The sequence below is a fragment of the Nyctereutes procyonoides genome, unplaced genomic scaffold, assembly GCF_905146905.1.
Source record: "Nyctereutes procyonoides isolate TBG_1078 unplaced genomic scaffold, NYPRO_anot_genome, whole genome shotgun sequence".
In the NCBI taxonomy this organism is placed as follows: domain Eukaryota; kingdom Metazoa; phylum Chordata; class Mammalia; order Carnivora; family Canidae; genus Nyctereutes; species Nyctereutes procyonoides.
The window spans coordinates 46,852,075-46,876,741 of NW_026575051.1; the positions used below are offsets into that span (position 1 = coordinate 46,852,075).

Consider the following 24,667-nt stretch of genomic DNA (forward strand, 5'->3'; position numbering starts at 1 on the left):
TTTGTATATCAGAGCAAAACATGAGATTGAAGTTTTCTTATTCAGAATAGCTATGTAGACAGTTAAATTGGCAGACATAGTTTCTTGAGATAGCTTTTGAAATGTTTTTAACAATTTTTCTAAAATTCCTAAATTATTGTGTTACTCCCACATCTTAGATATTTTTCAGCTCCTTAATAAAGCTTTAATCATCAGTTCATTCCTTTCCCTTATGTCAATCTGTCCGTCCATCCTCCCTTTGGCAGTTTTTTATTAAGTGAATGATGTGTGCTATCTGAGCACTAGGGGGGTTAAATGTGAGTTAAGGCATAAGTCTTGGCCTAAAGAAGCCTGACTTCTAATAGGAAACTATCTTAACGTTGGATCACTAGATTAGCTCTGAAGTCCCTGTTTGAAGTTTGGAGACTGTGAATTTGTAGTAGTATCTAGGAAAACGAAGTGAGCAGTGTCCTAGTATCTTAGAGATCCAGTATTTTATTGGTTGTGTCATTAAAGTAAACATAGAATTTAAAAAGTAAAATCCTCTTACTCTGTAACCATTACTTATCCATTTAATACTCCCCCAAGTAATCATTCAGTTTGAAATTTGATATATAACCTTTCTGATATTTTTCTATGCACATATATTTTTCTATGCTTCAAACATACATATATACACCCTGACTGCTGGTCACTTTTCTCCCATTTATTATGAACATCTTTTCATATCATTCCATATAAATCAACTCATTCTTTCTCATGGCTGCATAATTCCATAGTATGGATTTGTAATATCTTTAATCAGACTAGGGGACATTTAAATGGTTTCCTTATATATACATCCTTTCATTCTTGTCAGGGATACACTGCTAATAGGGCAAATTTCTGGAAGCAGAATTGCTGGATCAAGGAGTCTACACATTTTAAATTAATAGATAGGGCCATACTACTATCCAAAAAAGATAGATTATGCCAATTTATACTCCCATAAACAATATATGAAATTTCTTCTTTCCTAATACTGGAGATTATTTGTCTTAAATTTTTGATAGCCTGAGAGTTAAAAAAAAGTAGCTCATGATTTGATTTTATGTTTCCTTAGTATGAGAAGTTTACCACTTAAGTTCTTTTTTATTTTTTTTTAAGATTTTAAAGATTTTACTTCTTTATGTGAGAGAGAAAGGGCATGAGCAGGGGGAGGGGCAGAGGAAGAAGCAGGTTCCCCTCTGAGCAGGGAGCCTGATGCAGGACTCAGTCCCAGGACCTGGGATCATGACCCAAGCTGAAGGCAGATGCTTAACTTGCTGAGCTACCCACGCACCCCAAGATTTATTTATTTATTTATGAGAGAGAGAGCATGCCTGCCCATGAGAGAGCTAGTGGGGAGGGGGGAGCAGAAGGAGAGATTCTTTCAAGCAGACTCCCTGCTGAGCACAGAGCCCACAGGGGAAGTCCAGGGGGGCTGGATCCCAGGACCCATGAGATTATAACCTGAGTCAAAACTCAGAGTTGGGCAAACAACTGAGCCACACAGGATCCTCTAAGTTCCTTTTTAGATGGAACTCAATTTTATGTGATTAGAGCCAATACATTTTATTTTTTAAAAGATTTTATTTGTTTATTTGAGAGAGAAAGAGCATGAATGGAGGGGATGGGACAGAGGAGAAGCAGCCTTCTCCCTGAACAGGGACCTTGACGCAGGGCTCAGTCCCAGGACCCATAGATCATGACCTGAGCCAAAGGCAGATGCTTAACCAACTGAGCCACCCAGGCAGCCCCCCCCCAATACATTTTAAAAGTATACTTGGCAGTCATACATAAAATCCTGATGAAGTGCTTTATATTTTTTGAACACCTGGCGCATAAAAAGCCATTTTATTTTTTTATTATTTATTATTTTTTTGGAATTTTTTTTTAAGGTTTTATTTATTTACTCATGAGAGATACACAGAGAAAGAGAGACACACAGGCAGAGGGAGAAGCAGGCTCCACGCAAAGAGCCCGATGTGGGACTCAATCCCCGGACTCCAGGATCACGCCCTGGACTGAAGGCAGTGCTAAACCGCTGAGCCACCCGGACTGCCCTAAAAAGCCATTTTAAAACTTAAAATGATTTTTCTGCTTTACAGAGGGAGTTAGCATAATATGCTTTAACAGATCATTCTGATTTTAAAAATTTATTCACAGTTCTAAATTTTCTGGTATTTAAATTTTTGCTGGTTTTTCAAAGCAATAGAGAAAAGATGTTTACGATAGTGGTCACTATTTAGGTAAATACTGGTAATTCCTACTTTATGCTGCCTTGGATTTAAAAAAAATAATTATTGTTTATTGATACTTATATTTGACTTGTATTTCACTTTTATGGTTTAAATTCAGCCATCCATTAGTTTAATTATGTTTTTATTTTCCCTGCCATTCTTTTTAGTGTCCTATTTTTTTCCAGAGGACCATCTAGTGGCAAACCAGGGAAATGAAGGCTATGAAATACACACTAAAAAGTATTTTCCTAGTATACCTATAATAAAAAGTGAGATTTTCTGTATTATTGAATATGACAAATGTTTCAGTTGATATGTTGTATATATGTGAAATATGGAGAGGTTATTTTACACACAAATCTATATTTCCAGTTACTAAGTGTAAGCTAATAATGTAGGTAATGTCATTGGGAAAATAAATTTCCTCATAGGTAACGTATGCATTTTACATCATTTGAGCATTCAAGAAGAGTGGCTTAGGTTTTAGAAGAACAAACGACCAGATTCAAAACAAACCAGACTTTCAGGATATAAGATTTTTTATTGGGGATCCCTGGGTGGCTCAGCGGTTTCGCACCTGCCTTTGGCCCAGGACATGTTCCTGGAGTCCCGGGATCGAGTTCCGCGTTGGGCTCCCGGCATGGAGCCTGCTTCTCCCTCTGCCTGTGTCTCTGCCTCTCTCTCTCTCTCTCTCTATGTCTATTATGAATACATTTTTTAAAAAATCTTTAAAAAATATTTTTTTTAAAGCTGAACATGTAAACAATCAATATTTAGCAGTAAAGGGCCTCATTCTAGAAAGAGCACAGACTTGGAAGCTCCACTTGGGTTGAAATCTTAACCGCCACTAATTAAGCATGTGACTTTGATCAAGAACTTAACCTCTCTGAACCTTATGTCTAAAAAGTTAATAATATCTACCAGGCCAGCCATTTTGCTGGTTAGCAATGCTATTTCTGAAGAAGCTGGGACTAATAAATAAGTAGTAGCTGCTATGACAGTTATCATCAACATGAAAAAATAAAACTTAATGGGTTGACTTCTAAAAAGATTTGCGTGTGTGTACCAGGGTATCTGTTTAAAGTTAACACAGCTTGCATTAAAGATAATACGATGAAATGGAAAGCATGAGCGTTTAATGTCAATTAGACAAAATTTGATTTGTAGCTCTACCACTTAATTAACTATTGCAACTTGGGCAAATCACATAATTTCTTTGAGCCCCATATTCATAGTATATAAAATGTTAATGATTATACCTACCTAGGAGAAAATTTATGATTAAATAATAAAATATATCTGATAAAGTAATATAGATATTTGAAAATATTTATTGTAATTATATATTGTTTAGCCCTTTTTTTGTTTGTTTAAGTGGGGTCGCTTATAGATAAAGATTTGTTAGAAAGAGTCAGATGGAGTAGTAGTGGAAAGAGCACTGCACCAGGGAGTTCCAGGACTCAGATTTCAGTCTTAACTCTGCCACTAACTTCATCATTCCCGTGAGGAATCATTGTTAAACGCACAGACTCAGAGTTGGGTCTTTTCTTGTTTTAGAGTTTTCTGGCTCAACTTAATGTATACAATGAAACCTCTGAATCTATCCTCATGCAGCCTTTATCCTCCTCAAAGATCAACCTTAAGATTATCTCATTTAAACACTTTTTTAATATTTTATTTATTTATCCATGAGAGACACTGAGAGTCGGAGAAACAGGCAGAGGGAGAAGCAGGGTCCCTGCCAGGAGCCCCATGTGGGACTTGATCCCGGGACCCAGGATAACCACCTGAGCTGAAGGCAGATGCCCAACCACTGAGCCACCCAAGTGCCCCTCATTTAGACACTTGTTCAGTCCTAAACACATTACTTTTTAAACATACACTTTTCATGTACTCAAAAGTTGATCAGGCGAGACAGAAGATCAACAAGGAGGAGGGGTATGGTTATCTCTTTAGTACTTGGGTGCCAATGGTCTGTATTGGTCTTCAATTTTTTTTGTCATTTGTCAGTTATACCATGTTGGAATTAATCTTTTTATTTTGTGGAACACCAGTGATTTGTGATCCTATGTTGTTTGCCATATCTTTGTATTAAAGCAAATGCTTGTAGAGATCTGTTTACGTAGTAAATCATTGTATTGTGGTAGTAAATTTTAATTTTTCAAAAAATAAGCAATAGATGTAAGTGTGTAATTAAATGAAGAAGTTGCCTTCATCTAGGTTATACTTATGCATGCATGACTGTTGACAGGCTTTGAGATGGAATGAATTTGTATGAAAAGAAAAATAATGGAGATTTATAGAACACTGAGGTGAGCTTAATTTAAAGGTGGTATAAACTGCATAAAATGTTGCATAGTATACTTTTTTCCCTCAGATGAATAGACACTTTATTAGTCTATATTCAATAGACTTGTCTGTGTCCTTCTGCTGATTCTAATGCTTTTTAAATTACCAGTTAAAAGGGGGAAAAGTACAACTTTTCTTTTTCAGTATCATAGACCTGATTAATGGGTAGAGGGTGCTTATAATTAACCTTAGCTATTTCATATAAATATTTGTAAAGTTCATGAAAATGGTTCTCTGACTTGAAGAAAGATTACTTCTTCACTGTAGCCAGTAATGACAAAGTATGAATTGATAGTATGAGTTAATGAGGTTTTACTGATAAAAATGATCTGTAAATATCCAGTGAAGATTTTAAAGTATATTATTATATATCTTAATAATAAAACCATCTTATGGCATTTTCTATATCCTTTTTTCTGTAGATTTCAGAAGTTGATTGCAAAGATGCACTAGAAATGATCTGTAACTTAGAATCTGAGGGTGATGAAAAAAGTGCTCTTGTCTTATGTACTGCATTTTTATCACGTCAGCTCCAACAAGGAGATATGTACTGTGCTTGGTGAGTTGGTTTTCTTTTGTAAAGAAAAGCTTGTTAAATAAGAATACCAGCAAGGTTGTGAGAATTCAGAGAGCTTAAGAACATATTTTTTAATCTTTCAAAGTCTTAAAACAAAAAGCTTATTTTCAGTTATTAAACACTGTGCAAACTGATTATCGTTCATGTTATAACTTTAATTTTTTTTATATTAAGGACCACACAACTCCTTAGTATAACAGTAATCACTGTGTGATTAATAATTATCAGGAAATTTTTAGATGTTAGAAGATGAAAGAAAGGTTTATTTTGTCTAATGCCATAATTTTTTCAGATGTGTTTCAGTCTGTGATTGAATGTGTATATATTTTACTCTGCATATTACACACTTTTAACTGTATAATTAGCTGCTAGTGATTTATGTATGGAAATATAGTTCATTTTATGTCTGTGAGATATTCTACTTCACTAACTTCTTGAGTACACGTTTCTTTATATGGTACATTTTCAAGTGTGCAAAGCCTGTTATATATGTATAATCTTTGGAGCATACAACTAATAGAGATATTGTCCTCAACTGACTCAAAAAATCTTAAGATTAGTTGTAAATCAATGTGTTAGCTAAAACTGACCTTTTATCTGGTCATTGAACAGCATTATTAGTCTTCAGTGTTGTGTTAGTGATACTGGAAACAAAATTTAGTTTACAATTTTCTGACACTTAAGGATTTCTTTGAAATGACACATGACATACAAATGCCATGAATATAGGACAGGCAAGCTAAATAAATGTGCAATTAAAGAAGAATAAAGTTCATAATTATAAAGGTTTTCTGAGCAGTTGAGTGTTTTGTTACGAAGAGAAAATCGTATCTGCAGTACAGAGAGGATGTAAAAGGTGGGTAGAAGGATTCTGAAGGGAGAATAAGAAACATGCATTTGTCAAAAAAAAAAAAAAAGAAACATGCATTTACTGAGGAAAAGTAGATTTTCCATGTAATATAAATATTAGAAGTGACTAAAAATTAACTCTTATATTGCTTTTTTAAAAAAACAAAGTCTGGATTTCATATCAACAAAGGCAATCTATTATAAGCCTTTAAATAGGACAAAATAGAAATTTATCTTTAAGAAATGCTGTTTAATACAAGAAACTTGAGAACGGATTGGGGTCTGAACAGTGAGACAGTTGGGGGAAAAAGTGGTAGGACAGAGTTGAGCTAGGAAAGTCAAGTAGAAAACCAATTAACAGTCCAACTGGGAAGTTATGAAGGTTTCCTTATGGATATGGGATAGGGTGAAAAAAATATTAAAGATAACAGTCTTCAGGATAGTAGAAAGCAGAGTTCGATAGGGTCAATGATAATGATACATTAAATTACAAAGATGGTGAACTGGAAAGGATGTTAGTAATCTTTTTCATATATTAAGTTTCAGGTTTGTTTCAGGTTTCAAAAGAGATCAAAGTGGAGAAGTCTTATAAAGAACTAGAGAGGTGAAAGTGGTCAAGACTGGAGAGAGAGACTTTGAATATATAGGTTAAAATCCAGTAAATGAACAAGTTATTCAAGTGGGTGGTCAAGGGGCAGAGTTCCTAGGAGTACAAACTAAGGAATAATAATAGGAAAGGCTTGTATTGAGGAGAATACTTGGTGAAAAAAGTTGAAGCAAGAAAGATGATTTTTGCAGGACAGAAGAGAAATAGGATGATAGGTAAAAGGGAGGAAAAGTCATCACTTGAGTAGGATTATTTTTCTGTGAAAAATCTATTCTAGTTGCATTTGAAATAAATTTTAAAATTCATTTTTCAAAGTTTCTTTTATTCACTAATTTGACAGAAATTAGTTAAATTTCTTTTGAGTTCTGTGTTATTGTTAACATTTATCTAATAAATTTAATCGACCAATTGGTCAATTTTCAATTTAAGGTAGAAGGTAAAATTAAATGCTTTTACCTGTATTTTATATAAATACACCATTATCTATATATGCATTTTATACATACACACACACATTTTGTAATTTATTACATAAAGTTCAGATGTGGCTCAGTTACTGTTTATATTAACTTGTTTAAATGAGAGGTGCTTTACTAATAATTGGCAGTACTCGCTGACATTGAAAAATATTAATAAAATGATAAATAATTTCTTGATTTCATTTAGTCTCTAAAAGTTGATATATATTTTATATTTAATAATCTAATTTAAACTTAATTTCCACATGTAGAATTAGAATCTAAAACTAGTTTTAAATTCAAATATAATGACTGGACCAACATAGTCCATGATTATTACATTACTGCTCCAATTTATTTTTTATATATATTTTTTTAGGGAACTCACTCTCTTTTGGAGTAAATTACAGCAAAGAGTAGAACCATCTATACAAGTGTACCTAGAAAGATGTCGGCAACTTTCTCTGTTAACCAAGACGGTATATCACATTTTCTTCCTGATTAAAGTTATTAATTCAGAGGTAAGAATAATTGAGCTATTTTTTCTTAATTTAAGATATATTCATTATCTTTAATAAAAAACTATTATTTTGGCACCTCTTCCAGTGATTTTTGTTATTTCATTTAGAGTTTTGAACATTGCTTTTTTTTTTTATTAGTCTTAATAGGTATTTGATACAGAAAAACTTACAAATGCAAATGGGGGCTTACTCTTGACCTGAAGAAAAGTAATACACATACTCTAGTATTTTATCATTCTACAATTTTTACTCCTAGGTGTTACGCTATTTTGATAATTTGTAGAAATTTAGAAAGTATAAAGAAAAATATAGAGATAGCTTCCGTTGCTAGCTGTCTGGCAAATTACATTATCTAAAAATCCTTCTTCCATAAAATGCCCCAAAATAATTGATGAAATAAACATTTTGATGTGTCTGATATTGTAAGAATGTTAGGGGAAATCCATAGGCTCAAAATGAGGAGGAACTTAAAAACTGGAGCAGAAAGCTTGAGCTGTTGCTGGGTCTCTCCTGGTAGATACTGGGATATGTTACTAATTAGAGTAACTGAGGAGTTTGCACATGGGGATGGGAGGTAGCTTTATGGGGATAAGAGATAAGATCTTAGGACCTCTCAAGTTGGGGAATTGGAGCTGAGCTTTCTGTCCGCCTGCCCTACCTATAATTTCATTGAAAAACTAGACTAGAAAATACTACTTTAAATACAGATAGATGGGCAGCCCAGGTGGCTCAGTGGTTTAGCACCGCCTTCAGCCCAGGGCGTGATCCTGGAGACCTGGGATCGAGTCCCACATCGGGCTCCCTGCATGGAGCCTGCTTCTCCCTCTGCCTGTGTCTCTGTCTCTCTCTTTCTCTCTCGCTCTCTCTGTGTATTTCATGAATAAATAAATATTTTTAAAAAAAATACAGATAGATGATAGGGAACCCTGTGCATGTCCTACTGGGCTGTGGGTCAGACAAGGAAAAATGTTTCCCTTAAGAAGTTGTAACCACAGGTCTACCCTGACACAGATTTGGGATCTAAATTTACCCTATCTATATAGTCCAGAAATCCCCATGCCGAGTAACATTTAAGAAGGTAAGGGTGGAGTACTGGGCAGGTAACACCTGGCAGAAGCAAATGCAGAACTTCCTTAGAGGGATATAGCCTCAATGCAGCATTCTCAGGTAAAGCTCTGCTTAAGATGAGTTCATGATCAGGGTTTACAGAACATGAAGCAGCTTGTCATGAGGGAATTTTGGCAGAGAAAAATAACAATAGTATTAAACATGCGAGGATAGACACTATAAATTACATATATTTGAAGACATAAATAAATTCAACCAAGATTTATAAAGCAGGCGCGCCTGGGTGGCTCAGTTAAGCATCTGCCTTCGGCTCAGGTCATGATCACAGGGTGCTTAGATCAAGCCCCATGTTGGACTCCCTGCCCAGCAGGGAACTTGCTCTCTCTCTCTGCCCTCTGTCTGCTTATGCTCTTTCTCTTGCTCTCTTTCTCTCAAATAAATAAAATCTTAAAAAAAAAAAAGTTTTATAAAGCATATGAAACAAAGTGACACAAATGAATGTCAGTAGACAAAAAGAATAGAATTATTTGCCTAACACTTTAAATAACACAATTGTGGAAAATTCTATAAAATACATATATTTAAAGAGCAGGTGTGTGGCTCAGTTGGTTAGGCATCTGACTCTTGATTTCAGCTCCAGTTGTGATCTCAGTAAGAAAGAGCCATGCATTGGGCTCTGAGCACAGCTGGAAGTCTGCTTGAGATTCTTTCCCTCTGTCTCTAGTCCTGCTGGTGTGTGTGTATTCACAGCCTCTCTCAAATAAATATTTAAAACAACAACCCTAAAATCATAGATTTTTTTGTTTGTTTTAGGACTTAAAGAGACCTGAAAGTTAATGCTGTAATGACTAGGTTCTAGTATAACTCCTTATCTTTCACGTCATATAATTTAGTCTCAATGTTAGTGGTTTGGGTTAACTGGTGGCCCTTTTTTCAAAATTCCAGGAGCTGTTGAAGACTATTAATTGGCCATTTTATTCTGCATTTTCCTAGACTCTTGACATTAAAAGGTTGAAAAGTATTGCTCTGCCCTAAGGCTTTCATAGTCTATTAATGGGGAGACACACACAGAGTTGCAATATGGTATGGGTCTTTCTGTTTTGGTGGAGTGCTAAGACTCCTGTGGGAGCACAGTGCCTAGTACAGTGCCTAGTATAAAGTAGGTGCTGAATGAATAAGAGAGGTGGGCCATCTAACCCTCTTGTCTGTTTTGACTCTGAGTAATAGCCAGAGTGAGAGGGTAAAAAGTGTTCCTATTACTAGAAAAAGCATGGGAAGTGGTATAAAGAAAAAACTTTTTCTCCTCTATTCTCTTCTCTGGTCATCAAATATGTGGAGAATTTTCTCCACATCGAGGAGATATCTGATTCTGTGGACACCAGCTGGGTATCCTACAGCTTAACTCAAGTCTAACACTATTTACCTGAAGATAGCACAGTTGCACAAGAGTGCCACATACACACCCCTTCAGATACCACTCACAAGTCCAGTTTGTCTTCATCTGTAATTCTGACCAACTGGCTAAAATCAGAAGTTCCCACAACCTCCTCTTCAGATTTGATTAATTTCCTAGAGTGACTCACAGAATTCAGGAAGACAGTTTACCTACTAGATTACTGGTTTTATGAAAGGATACAACTCTGGAAGAACTAGATGGGAGATATGCATAGGACAATGGGCAAGCTGCTGTCCCAGATCTCCACCTGTTCACCAGTGCAGAATGTCCCTGAACCCCGTTCTTTTTGGGTTTTTATGGAGGCTTCCCATTACATGGGCATAGTTGATTAAATCTTCAGCCACCATTGACGATTGATTCACACCCCAGCTTTTCTCCCTTCCTTGGGGATGGGGATGGGGCTGGGGATGGGGGCAAGAGCTGAAAGTTCCAACCCTGTAATCACAGGTTTGTTCCCCTATCAGCCCCCATCCGGTGGTTATCTAGGGGCTTTCCAAAAATTGCCTCATTAACATAAACTCCTTTGTGGTTAAAAGGGCCATATTAATAACAACACCTGTTTCACAGTTTAAGGCTCTAGCTATTTCAGGAGCTGGCAACAAAAGATGCCCTTATAGCTCTTAACACTTAGGAAATTACAAAGGTTTTAGGAGCTCTGTGCTGGAAACCCTGGATGAAAACCAAAATATGTATGTATTTCTTATTATATCACAAAATCACAAGTGATACCAAGACAAATGAGAGAATGGGATATTTGAGGAATTACAGTTAGTTCAGTTTACCTGGCATATACTTGGGTAGGGCAAAAGATAAAAGATGGGTCTAGACCAGATGATGCATAGGTAAAGACTGTGAAGCCCTGTTTATATTCCCCATTAAGAGTATATTTAACTCTAAAGTAGAAAAGCAGCCATTTAATAATTTTAAAGCAGATTAATAAGACATGATGCTATGTGTGGATAGAGGAGGGCTGAATAGGATGTACATGGTGGAACTAATCAGTCTGTAAACCTCAGGTAGCTTTCGGTCAAGGGCATTAGGCAGTCAGAGGAAAGGAACAGAAAAATGGGGGGGTACCAAAGATAAAAACCTTGTATTTTTCAGAAGGTTGCCTCATATTGGATCATTGTCATTGGGGGGTGAGTCTCTATTCCTCCTCTGAATTTTTAGCAATTAGCTTTCTTCTCCTATCACTCTTAAATTCAAGCTGGTCTTGTCAATACTTTTACTTTAATTTATGAATGAAGTAGATTTTTATAGGCTAATTGTTTAATCACATATTTATGGGAAATTATGAATTCAAACTCATCTTTTAAAATACTTTATATAACTAATTTATGATTTGAATTATCACCTATAAACAATTTTTAATCATGCACAAAGATGAAAAACTTACAAGAATAAAACTTTGTCATTTTATTGGCATTACTTAAGATTTCACATTTAATTACAACAGTAAGATGTTTTTAAAGCAATTTATTCAAATTAATTTGTCCTTAATGAGTTGAGATGCACTCTTGAATCTAGTGGCCAGCTGTATTAGAATAGAACTATTTATTGAGTTTCTCTCCGAAATAATTTTAGTTGCATTTTCTAAGCAATAAGTAGAATTTTTGAATCTGCTTTTGTTCTTTATAAAGGGATCAACATTCACTTGACAAAGAATAGTTACAGTCATCTTCCTCAAGGCAGATGTCTTTCGTCCACAAAATCTGTTTCCTGGATCCTTTAAGTCATTTCTTTCTCTGTCATTTCCTGAATTTTCTAAATAAATGTAGCCTTTTTCAGAATTCTTATCCTATACATTTTTACTAGTCCTTCTGATATGTGTCTTCATTATCACTTCAGATCATCTTTATGGTTGACTTGACTTTTGATTTCTCCAAGACCTCCTCTCTCTAATATGAATCTTTCCTCACCACGTGTCTTTTTTGTTTCCTTCATGTTCTAACATACAAGTGGCCTGATTATCATTTATTAGTGGTAGCCCCTAAGGCATGTAACAGAGGTGCAGATGTTTTATTGTAAAAGTTTTCTGGCTCCCATTTATCTCAAAATAGTATAAAATAACTATACAGGTTTGACGTAAAATCTAGAGACAACCGTATGGTTCTACCTCTTTCCCTGTTGTCCTTTCTTGTCATTTTTAAAAATAGGTCTCATATCTATTCTTGTCCATTTCCTTCTTGGTCTTTGTGCCCTTGCTTCTCCTAAAGTTAAAGCCAATTTAGTATTCCCCCCTCACTTTCCTATTGGCCTACAAATCTAAGTTGCTTTTTCAGTAAATATTTTAATTCCTTCTTAGCCTATGGAAATACAGACCCTATCAGCTTTTTTTTTTTTTTTTTGCTTATTTCTTTCCTGCTTTTTGTTCTGTATAACACTCCATTTCAATGAATATGGCCACATCTTATAGCTGCCTTATTTCTTATATTTATGTTCTCTTAGTCCTTTTAAAACCCATTTTTATCTCTTCACTACATAGATCTTCAAAATTACTCTTACTTTCATTATTGGTATCTTATAATAAATAACAGTTCAAGATGCTAATTCAAAAGGAAAAACACTGTGTCTCCTTCTTCTAGTTTTTTTTTTTTTTTTTTTTTTTACTTCTAGTTTTTAAGATGGTTCAACAATGTGGTAGGTGATTGGGCATTCAGCCAACGTATGATAGAACTAGAATCTCCCTTATAAAGGATCAAATAACTTTATTCTGTTAAAAGTGAAAATCTCCTTTCATTACTAGCCTTAGGAAATATGGGGACGTTCTCAGTTCTGTAATTGAGTGAAGAAGGTTTTTATTTCATAAGGATTGTAAATACAAACTTAGGAAATAAGATTTATGATAAGGTTGACATGTATTAATCAATTCCTATGTACCAGACATCATACTAAACTGTATCAAATACTTATGTTTTATGAAATTTAAATGCTATTTTGATCTTTATTTTGTAAGTGGGCTGCTATGAATGGTTAGAGAAGTTAATAACTTCTAAGTTTGCCTAGCTGTAGTTAATGACTTTATACCCAGGTCTTATCTTAGTTCCCAGTGCTTTTCTTTCTTTCTTTTTTTTTTTCCTATTTTTTATAGTTCATTTTACACACACATACACACACACAAGGCTAAGCTGTTGTGCCTTAGAAGAGACAGCATTTCATATGTTGCTGCTGCAAAATTTGAGAATAGCAAACATCAGTTTTTAAAATTAATAAATTCACAAATCTGTATTGGTTAGTATAGATTAAATTAACATTTCCTATTGCTCTTCCACAGACTGAAGGGGCTGGACTTGCCACCTGTATAGAACTATGTGTAAAAGCTCTTCGTTTGGAATCTACAGAAAATACTGAAGTGAAAATATCTATTTGCAAGACCATTTCATGCTTGTTGCCTGATGATTTGGAAGTTAAACGTGCTTGTCAACTGAGTGAATTTCTTATTGAGCCTACAGTAGATGCATATTATGCTGTGGAAATGTTGTATAATCAACCAGACCAGAAATATGATGAAGAGAATCTTCCAATACCAAATTCTCTGCGCTGTGAGCTCTTACTTGTATTGAAAACTCAGTGGCCCTTTGATCCAGAATTCTGGGATTGGAAAACATTAAAACGACAATGTCTTGCATTAATGGGGGAAGAAGCATCTATTGTGTCTTCAATAGATGAACTAAATGACAGTGAAGTTTATGAGAAAGTAGTGGACTACCAAGAAGAGAGTAAAGAAACTTCTATGAATGGACTTTCTGGTGGAATTGGTGCTAATTCTGGCCTTCTTAAAGACATCTGTGATGAAAAGCAGAAGAAGAGAGAAATAAAACAATTAAGAGAGAGGGGATTTATTTCTGCTAGGTTTAGGAATTGGCAAGCCTACATGCAGTATTGTGTGCTATGTGACAAAGAATTCCTTGGTCATAGAATAGTACGACATGCTCAAAAACATTATAAAGATGGGATTTACAGTTGCCCTATATGTGCAAAGAACTTTAATTCTAAAGAAACTTTTGTCCCTCATGTCACATTGCATGTTAAACAATCTAGTAAAGAGAGACTAGCAGCTATGAAACCATTAAGAAGATTGGGGAGGCCACCTAAAATCACAACTACCAATGAGAATCAGAAGACTAATGCTGTGGCTAAGCAGGAACAGCGACCTATAAAAAAGAATAGTCTCTATTCAACAGATTTCATAGTATTTAATGACAATGATGGTTCAGATGATGAAAATGATGACAAAGATAAATCTTATGAACCAGAAGTGATCCCAGTCCAGAAACCAGTACCCGTTAATGAATTTAATTGCCCTGTAACTTTTTGTAAGAAGGGCTTTAAGTACTTTAAAAATTTAATTGCTCATGTAAAGGGGCATAAGGATAATGAAGATGCCAAGCGCTTTCTTGAAATGCAAAGCAAAAAAGTTATTTGCCAGTACTGTAGACGGCATTTTGTAAGTGTTACTCATCTTAATGATCACCTACAAATGCATTGTGGTAGTAAACCATATATCTGTATACAGATGAAATGTAAGGCTGGTTTTAATAGTTATGCAGAGCTCTTAACACACCGAAAGGAACATCAAGTCTTTAGAGCAAAGTGTATGTTTCCTAAGTGTGGCAGAATTTTTTCAGAAGCTTATTTACTGTATGATCATGAAGCACAGCATTATAATACCTATACTTGTAAGTTCACAGGTTGTGGTAAGGTTTATCGTTCTCAGAGTGAGCTAGAAAAACATCTGGATGATCACAGTACTCCCGAAAAAGTGTTGCCTCCTGAAGACCAACTTAATTCATCTGGAGATTGTGTTCAGCCTTCTAAAGTGAATCAGAACACAGAAGTGAGCGTCGAGAAAGAGAGATCTGTGCTTCCTTCAGAAAATAATATTGAAAATACCTTACCAGCAGATAAAAGTGATGCTTGGGATAAAAGCAAAACAGAATCAGCTGTGACCAAACAAGACCAGATTTCTGCATCAGAGCTCAGGCAAGCTGATGGACCATTGTCAAATGGTTTGGAAAACCCTGTGACTACTCCTCTGCTTCAGGCCAGTGAAGTAGCTGTGTCCATTAAAGTGTCCCTCAATCAGGGGATTGAGGATAACTTTGGAAAGCAAGAAAACTCAACTGTGGAAGGCACTGGTGAATCACTGGTCACAAACTTACATACACCAGTTGGAGATACCTGTAATGATTTGTGTCGTCCAGGTTTTCAAGAAAGAAAAGAACAGGATTGCTTTAATGAAGCCCAGATTACTCAGAATTCTTTAGTAAATTCAGAAACCCTCAAAATAGGTGACCTTACCCCACAAAACTTAGAAAGACAAGTGAATAACCTGATGACCTTTTCTGTGCAAAATCAGGCAGGATTTCAAAACAGTTTACCAGCTTCCAAGTTTGAGTGTGGAGGTAATGTTAAAACATCATCCAGTCTTTATAATTTACCTCTTAAGACATTGGAAAGTATCACATTTGTTCCACCACAGCCCAACCCAAGTAGTTCTTTAGGAACTCCATCAGTGCCTCCAAAAGCGCCAGTTCAGAAATTCAGTTGCCAGGTCGAGGGATGTACTCGAACCTATAATTCTTCACAGAGTATTGGGAAACACATGAAGACTGCACACCCTGACCAGTATGCTGCATTTAAAATGCAGCGGAAAAGTAAAAAAGGTCAGAAATCTAACAACTTAAATACACCAAATAATGGAAAGTTTGTTTATTTTTTGCCATCACAGGTGAGCAGCTCTAACAGTGCATTTTTTACATCACAGACCAAAGCCAACGGGAATCCTACTTGTTCAAATCAGTTGCAGCATGTCTCGCCTTCCATTTTTCCAGCTCATTTAACAAGTGTGTCAACTCCACTGTTGCCCTCAGTGGAAAGTGTCATAAATCCAAATATACCTTCTCAGGATAAAAATGAACAAGGTGGTGGTATTATATGTTCCCAAATGGAAAATTTATCTACTACTACCTTGCCAGCACAAATGGAAGATCTAACCAAAACAGTTTTGCCTTTGAATATTGACAGTGGCTCAGATCCTTTCCTTCCTTTGCCTGCAGAAAGTAGTTCAATGTCTCTCTTCCCTTCACCAGCAGATAGTGGGGCTAATTCTGTTTTTTCCCAACTGGAAAATAATACAAATCATTTTTCCTCACAGATTGAAGGAAACACTAATTCCTCCTTTCTGAAGGGAGGTAATGGTGAAAATGCAGTTTTTCCTTCACAAGTCAATGTTGCAAATGATTTTAATAGCACCAGTGCCCAACAGTCTGCACCTGAAAAAGTTAAAAAAGACCGTGGGCGGGGCCCAAATGGAAAGGAAAGAAAACCCAAGCACAACAAAAGGGCTAAATGGCCTGCAATTATCAGAGATGGAAAATTTATCTGTAGCAGGTGTTACAGGGCTTTTACTAATCCCAGGTCTCTGGGTGGACACTTGTCTAAGCGATCTTACTGTAAACCACTGGATGGAGCAGAAATTGCTCAAGAACTTCTACAGAATAATGGACAGCCTTCTCTTCTTGCCAGCATGATTCTCTCCACAAATGCAGTAAATTTGCAGCAGCCACAACAGTCTACCTTCAATCCAGAAGCATGTTTTAAAGATCCATCATTCCTGCAACTTCTTGCTGCTGAAAATCGCTCATCAACATTTTTACCAAATACATTTCCTCGGACTGGTGTGACTAGCTTTAGTACCAATGTCAGTCAAGAAGGAAGTGAGATTATTAAACAGGCTTTGGAAACTGCTGGCATCCCCAGTACATTTGAGGGTGCCGAAATGCTTTCTCATGTTCCAACAGGTTGTGTTTCAGATGCAGCACAAGTAAATGCAACAGTGATGCCAAATCCAGCTGTGCCACCTCTGTTGCAGACTGTATGCCACCCAAACCCCCTGCTGACAAACCAGAATAGGACACCAAACTCCAAAACTCCCTCCATTGAGGAATGCAGCAGTTTGCCTGTTTTCCCAACAAATGACTTACTGCTGAAGACTGTTGAAAATGGTTTGTGTTCTAGTTCATTCCCTAATTCTAGTGGACCATCACAAACTTTTACCAGTAATAGTTCACGTGTTTCAGTTATAAGTGGTCCTCAGAGCACGAGATCTAGTCATTTAAATAAAAAGGGAAACAGTGCTTCAAAGAGAAGAAAGAAAGTTGTTCCTCCCCTAATTGCACCTAATGCTTCCCAAAACTTGGTAACAAGTGACTTAACAGCAATGGGACTTATAGCAAAGAGTATTGAGATACCAACTAGTAACCTCCATTCAAATGTAATTCCAAATTGTGAGCCTCAGGGTTTGGTGGAAAACCTAACACAGAAATTAAATAATGTTGACAATCAGTTGTTTATTACTGATGTGAAAGAAAACTTTAAAACCAATCTTGAGTCCCATACGGTGTTAGCTCCTTTAACATTAAAAACTGAAAATGGTGATTCCCAAATGATGGCTTTGAATTCATGCACAACTTCAATAAATTCCGATTTGCAGATTTCTGAAGATAATGTTATACAAAACTTTGAAAAGACTCTTGAAATTATTAAAAGTGCTATGAATTCTCAAATACTTGAGGTAAAAAGTGGATCTCACGGTGTTGGTGAAACATCACAGAATGCTCAAATAAATTATAACATTCAGCTTCCTTCAGTAAACACTGTGCAAAATAACAAGTTACCTGATTCTTCTCAGTTTTCCTCCTTTATAGGTGTAATGCCAGCAAAAAATAACATTCCTCCATCTGAAGTATTACATAAGGAGGATCAAATACAGGAAATTTTAGAAGGCTTGCAGAAATTAAAATTAGAAAATGACCTGTCCACTCCAGCACCCCAGTGTGTACTAATAAATACATCAGTGACACTGACTCCCACTCCTGTTAAACCAAATCCAAATGTCACAGTTGTTCAGCCAGTTTCTGAAATTATAAGCAACATTCAGTTTAGTGACAAAGTTAATAAACCCTTTGTGTGTCAAAACCAAGGCTGTAATTACAGTGCAATGACAAAAGATGCTTTATTTAAGCACTATGGTAAGATTCATCAGTACACTCCAGAGATGATTCTTGAAATTAAGAAGAATCAGTTGAAATTTGCCCCATTTAAATGTGTAGTACCTACCTGTACAAAAACATTTACAAGGAACTCTAATCTCCGGGCACACTGCCAGTTGGTCCATCATTTTACAACGGAAGAAATGGTAAAGTTAAAAATAAAAAGGCCTTATGGAAGAAAAACTCAGAGTGAAAATTTGTCAACCCCACGAATTACACAAGTAAAAAGACAGCTAACTATGACAGAGGAAAATAAAAGGGAATTCCAACCAACTTTAGACTTGGGAGCAATAAAGGAAAATTCCCTCAGTAATGTAGCAGTGATCCCAGAAAAACAACTTCTTGAAAAAAAAAGTCCTGAAAAAACAGAAAGCTCCTTGCAAGTGATCACAGTTACTTCAGAACAATGTAATACAAATTCTCTCACAAACATACAAACCAAAGGACGGAAAATTAGAAGACATAAAAAGGAAAAGGAGGAGAAAAAACGCAAGAAGCCAGTTTCTGACTCCCTTGAGTTTCCAACAAGATACAGTCCCTACAGACCTTACCGATGTGTTCACCAGGGTTGCTTTGCCGCTTTTACTATACAGCAAAACTTAATTCTGCATTACCAGGCTGTACACAAATCAGATCTACCTGCATTTTCTGCAGAGGTTGAAGAAGAAAGTGAAGCTGGTAAAGAAAGTGAAGAAATTGAAACTAAACAGACTGTGAAAGAATTTCGATGTCAGGTGAGTGACTGTTCCCGAATTTTCCAAGCAATTACTGGCCTGATACAACACTACATGAAACTTCATGAAATGACTCCTGAGGAAATTGAAAGTATGACTGCTTCTGTGGATGTTGGGAAATTTCCATGTGACCAGTTAGAGTGTAAATCTTCATTTACCACATATTTGAACTATGTTGTTCATCTTGAGGCAGATCATGGAATTGGGATAAGGGGAGGTAAAACTGAAGAAGATGGCATATACAAGTGTGACTGTGAAGGCTGTGACCGTATATATGCAACTCGGTCAAATCTCCTCCGACACATTTTTAATAAGCATAATGACAAGCATAAAGCTCATTTGATTCGGCCAAGAAGATTAACACCTGGTCAGGAAAATATGTCAAGCAAGGCAAACCAAGAAAAGACAAAGTCTAAATATCGGGGAACAAAACACAGATCTGGAAAGGAAGGAATCAAAATGCCTAAAACAAAACGAAAGAAAAAAAATAATTTAGAAAACAAGACTGCAAAAATTGTGCAAATTGAAGAAAATAAGCCTTATTCTCTGAAACGTGGAAAGCACGTATATTCCATAAAGGCTAGAAATGATGCCTTATCTGAGTGTACAAGCAGATTTGTAACCCAGTATCCATGTATGATAAAGGGGTGTACATCAGTTGTTACAAGTGAAAGCAATATAATTAGACATTATAAATGCCATAAATTATCAAAGGCATTTACATCACAACACCGAAATCTTCTCATTGTCTTCAAACGGTGTTGCAACTCACAATTAAAGGACACTTCTGAGCAAGAAAGTGATAAGAGTGATGTGAAAAATTCTGATGCATGTGTATCAGAGAGCAATGATAACTCTAGAACAGCTACAGTTCCACAGGAGGAAATTGAAAAAAAAGAAAAAGATGAAATGGATGAGCTAACAGAATTATTTATTACAAAATTAATAAATGAAGACAATGCAAGTGTGGAGACCCAAGCTCATACCTCTTCAAATGTAAGTAATGATTTTCAGGAAAATAACCCATGCCAGTTAGAAAAACAAAAAACAAGTAATTTGAAGAGAGTTAATAAAGAAAAAAATGTCTCCCTAAATAAAAAGAGAAAAGTTGAAAAAGCAGAACCAGCATCAACAGTTGAGTTAAGTAGTACACATAAAGAAGAAGAAACTGCTGTTGCAATTCAAACAACAGAGGAGCATCCTGCATCTTTTGACTGGAGCTCATTTAAACCAATGGGATTTGAAGTATCGTTTCTGAAGTTTCTTGAGGAGTCTGCAGTGAAGCAGAAGAAAAATTCTGACAAAGACCATCCAAATAGTGGAAACAAGAAAGGATCCCATTCAAATTCAAGAAAAAATATTGATAAGACTGCTGTGACTAGTGGAAATCATGTGTGTGCTTGTAAAGAAAGTGAAACCTTTGTACAGTTTGCCAATCCATCACAGCTTCAGTGCAGTGATAACGTAAAAATTGTTTTAGACAAGACTCTTAAAGATTGCACTGAACTTGTGTTAAAGCAACTTCAGGAAATGAAACCTACCGTCAGTCTGAAAAAACTTGAAGTACATTCAAATGATCCAGATGTGTCTGTTATGAAAGAAATTAGTATGGGTAAAGCCACAGGGAGAGGGCAGTACTGATAACTAATGTACTATAAATACATTATTTACCATTTTATTTTAAATAGGAGGCCATCAAGCATGCTAGAATTGTGAAACTTTTCATTAATTTTTGTTGTTGACATGAATTAACCTGGCCAAAAAAAAAAAAAAAAAAAGAAAAAAAAAAAACACATGACATTTGTCATGTAAAACTTTTTTTTTTATCCCTATGGGACTTGAACAGAATCAATATTTCAGTTATTGTAAATAATTGAGCTACACCTCAAATTTCTATCAGCCAGTTACCCCTTCCATGAACTAAACTGAATTATCTGTGTGATTGATATGTTTCACCAAGTCACTGCTCATGTAGAACAGTACTCTTTGTTTGTAGATCTTTTTTGTATATATTTATTATTGTAAATCATTTGCTGCCACCAGCAGTATGTAAGTCTAAACTATTAAATGACACATTTATATTTGGAATTTTAATTTTTAACTAAGTGATCAAGTTTTTAAAACTGTTCTTTTATTGTTTTAAATTAAGAATTTTTTGAACTAAAAGTAGAAACTCTGCCATAGTTCATTGATTTTTACATAAAACATTTATTTACAAGATGATCTCAAAATTACTCTTCACAAAGTAGGCACATTATATCAACACCTTGCTCTGCTTTGTAAATTTATCCTCCAGGATTTTGGGATGGTATTCATGTGAAATTATAGATTCTTTAGCAGTTTCCTATAGCTACAGGTTTTTTTTTTTTCAGTGCTTCTAATTGGATATAGTTACTATGATTCCATGAAATATAATGGAAATGTGAATAAAGAATTTACTACATCAAAGATTTTAAACATTTGGTATTAAAAAAAATATCCTTTGTGAATGTGATAGAAACTAGTAGTGTGGAGCAGTGTAAATATTTGAGGTGGTGATTTGTGAAGTAGCCCAGTATTGCCTTAAATAAAATCACATTTCATTTCTTGTTTTATACATGTGATCTTATAAAGTTTTTTTTTCCATTTTCTGAGATTTATAGATTGGTGTATAGCTTTAAACTGTATAAACTTTTGTGGAAAGATTTTTTTAAACATTTTTATAAATCTTAAAATTGGTATCATCAAAGTGAGCCCATCTTGTGTTTATAAAATGCAAGAGTCCTTAACATTTATAATTACATAGATGAAACACTTTCTATAAGGAAGTTGGATGTTTTGATTTTACTGTTTATAGATGTTAGATTGTACAGATTTGTATTTTCCCACCACATCTAATGATACTTTTTTCATTAGGTGGGTCTTCCAGAGCAGTATTAGTTGTTATAATTGATTATTTTGGTTATTCAGTATATAGTTAGCTCTTATAGTTTAGCTTTATTCACCATATTTATACTGTGGATTCACGGCAGAGATAGAGGTTATTTCAGGAGAGTTTATTACCTTCATTTGAAGTCCAACTAAAGTCAGTACGGGAAACAAAAGAAGACATCTTTTAAGTTTACTTTTGTTTCTATTCGCCATAGATAGCATTGATTTTTGACTTTGTGTTTGTTATAAACCAGTTGCATCCACAATATTATTAGCCTGAGATATTGACATGTTGTAATAATATGAAAATGTGTATATTCCCTTGTGCAACATCAGATTTGCAGGAAAAATGAAGCACTTAACTGAAATTGCTGGTACTCTGAATAAATAAGCATGGTCAAGGAGTGAATTATTTTCTTTTGGAAAATATTTTTTTAAGTTTTATTAAAGTATTATAGTTTTATTTTTAGGACCTAATGGGTTATATTGAATAGTTGGTTTCACCTCCTTAAGGTTTATTACCAATATGCATAAAACTTGACACATTAAAATCCCTTCCCTTTGGTAAGCCCACTGTTATTTATTAAAATAAAAGTTGTTCTTATGGGTGATTAATACATGTTTTTTTTTCTAAATTAACAATAACTTAACTGAATAATTTTAATATTAAATTTTTGTTAACAACTGAATGTTTCTGTACAGTTTTCTTGGAAGTTGACCTAGCTCTTAAAGATAGGCATTTGGCAAACCTGCGCTAAATAGTGCAGTAGCAAGTAGATTTATTTCTGCTTAATATAGTGATGAGCCACTGTTAAGTGAAATACCATTGTATTGGGGCTTTTCTTTTGCTCTTAGCTGAAGAAAATTAACCCCTAGACATTTTTTTAATTGTTCTTCTACATGTCAGGAGAAAGTTTGCCAACACTGAGTTAATCTTTTTTATATTCCAGGTACTGTTTGCTAAAAGTAATTATGGCAGAGTGGGCTTTTAGCATGAAACAGAAAATATGAATTTATAGAACAGCATGTTGGTAAAATTTGATATGGAATGTAATGCCTAAGTATTAAAAAAGGAATCATAAAGTATATATTTTTCATGGTATACTTTCCTTCAATCTATTGTCTTGAGATTTTTTTTTCTTCCTACAGCCTCAATTTGCTTAAGGTTTTATCATTTAAAATGGATTTTTCTCCCTCTTCTAAACCCAAAGAATTTGGATCTACAGATCAGAACATGTTGTTCAAAATATATCATGTGAAGTGAAATGGTAATAGTTTGGGAAATCTTCATCAATGTTAAATTGAGCATAAATTATTCTAAAGGGCTAGACAGAGTTTGGCAAGGCAATTTTTTGATCATTGGGTAATAAGCAAGCAGTTGCTATAGCTATTAAGACTACATAAATACTATAGAAAGAACAAAGGGAATGCTCTATTGCAGGGTGGGTATTTATGAATGTCTTTATAGAAAAGAAGAGTCTTGAAAGATGAATGAATAATCTTTGGATGGCTTTAGGGGAAAGGTGAATTCTAGGTATGGAGGTATGAGGAAGCAGCATGTGCATTTGCAGTATTGCAAGTGGTCTATGTGGAAAGATAGGGAGTTGGAGAAGCTGAAGAGGCAAATGGGCCAGATCACAAAGGGTCTTGTATGCCTTATAGTTTTCAGTTTTGATTTATTAAGTGGTTACTGAATACATTTAAGTTCAACAGTTTGCCCAGGTACCAATTTTAGAAAGATAATTGGTATTGTATAGAGGATAGATTGGATAAGTCGGAAATTAAAAGCAGAGAGACTCAAGACAAAAAATGGTGGTTGTCAGAAGAAAAGATGTTAACAGAGTTGAGAAAAAGTATAAGCAGTAAGGCAAACATTTTCAAAATATTTATTGTAGTAAGATACGACCAGGTTGGAACATCTGTGAGTGATCAGTTTTCTAAACAGCATGTTCTAGTTGGCTGTTGAAGAATCCAGTGCACATTAGTATGTTAAAGACAAAATTATGTGCAGAGAACATGTTAACTGTTAAATGAGAATTTTTCAGACTTAACTGACAGTGAATATATGTTTTAATGTTAATGCTTAGGTATGTCCTACTTAGTATTCTAAGGAGCACATTTTAGGAAACACTCCTCTAAAATGGCATTCCTTGAACCGGGGCTGATAATCAGCAGATATGTGCACCAATGCAGCTTGTATCAGCTGTTTACAAATGGTGATTTTTCGGATTCTTAATTAGAATGGATAAATTGGCACAGTTTCACACATCCTTCTATAACAGGGTTTCTGATTTTATATTATTATCTGCCTCCCAACACTACCTACCTCTCAGTGTACAAAATGATAGTATCTGCTTTATTTTCCAGTGGTTTTGCTCATTAGAGGTGCTTCATTTCAGTGATTGCTCCTCATAAATGGGAGCCCTACATGTATCACTTCCATTTTTGGAATTCAGATTCCTTTTGGCCAGCCACAAACGTGGAATATCACCACTAAAAAATACTTCTACCTCATCACAGCTAATCAATTAATCCTACGACCTGCTCACTATTCATCAGCTCACCCTGTCCTCAAATTGTCCTACTTAGAAACTAGATCCCACTGTTAATGCACTCCTTTGTATGTATACTAAGACTATGCCCCTCTCTCTGTGTCGTGATCTAGAACAATTTCAAAACCTGTCTGCTCTTGAGCAGTTGAATGGGAGGAAATTATTACAACAGGCAAGTTTATAATCTCAGAGACTCAAAACCACCTGGCAGTTTTTCTGCAGTTTTATTGTAGTAACTTCCACAAAATTAAATGACTTGCATGCATTTTATTTTTTTTATTTTTTATTTATT

General features: G+C 35.1%; 1 protein-coding gene across 2 annotated transcripts in view; it reads left to right on the top strand.

The window, feature by feature from the left end:
* Window positions 1–22,232, top strand: part of ZNF292 (zinc finger protein 292) — an 89,511-nt gene extending 67,279 nt beyond the window's left edge. For both annotated transcript variants that reach the window (XM_055329920.1, XM_055329922.1), the window contains 3 exons: window positions 5,012–5,148; window positions 7,460–7,601; window positions 13,400–22,232. In XM_055329920.1, the coding sequence (XP_055185895.1) occupies window positions 5,012–5,148; window positions 7,460–7,601; window positions 13,400–20,554 (7,434 nt within the window). In that variant the 3' untranslated portion in view covers window positions 20,555–22,232. The remainder of the gene's footprint in view (window positions 1–5,011; window positions 5,149–7,459; window positions 7,602–13,399) is intronic.
* Window positions 22,233–24,667: the final 2,435 nt, after the last annotated feature.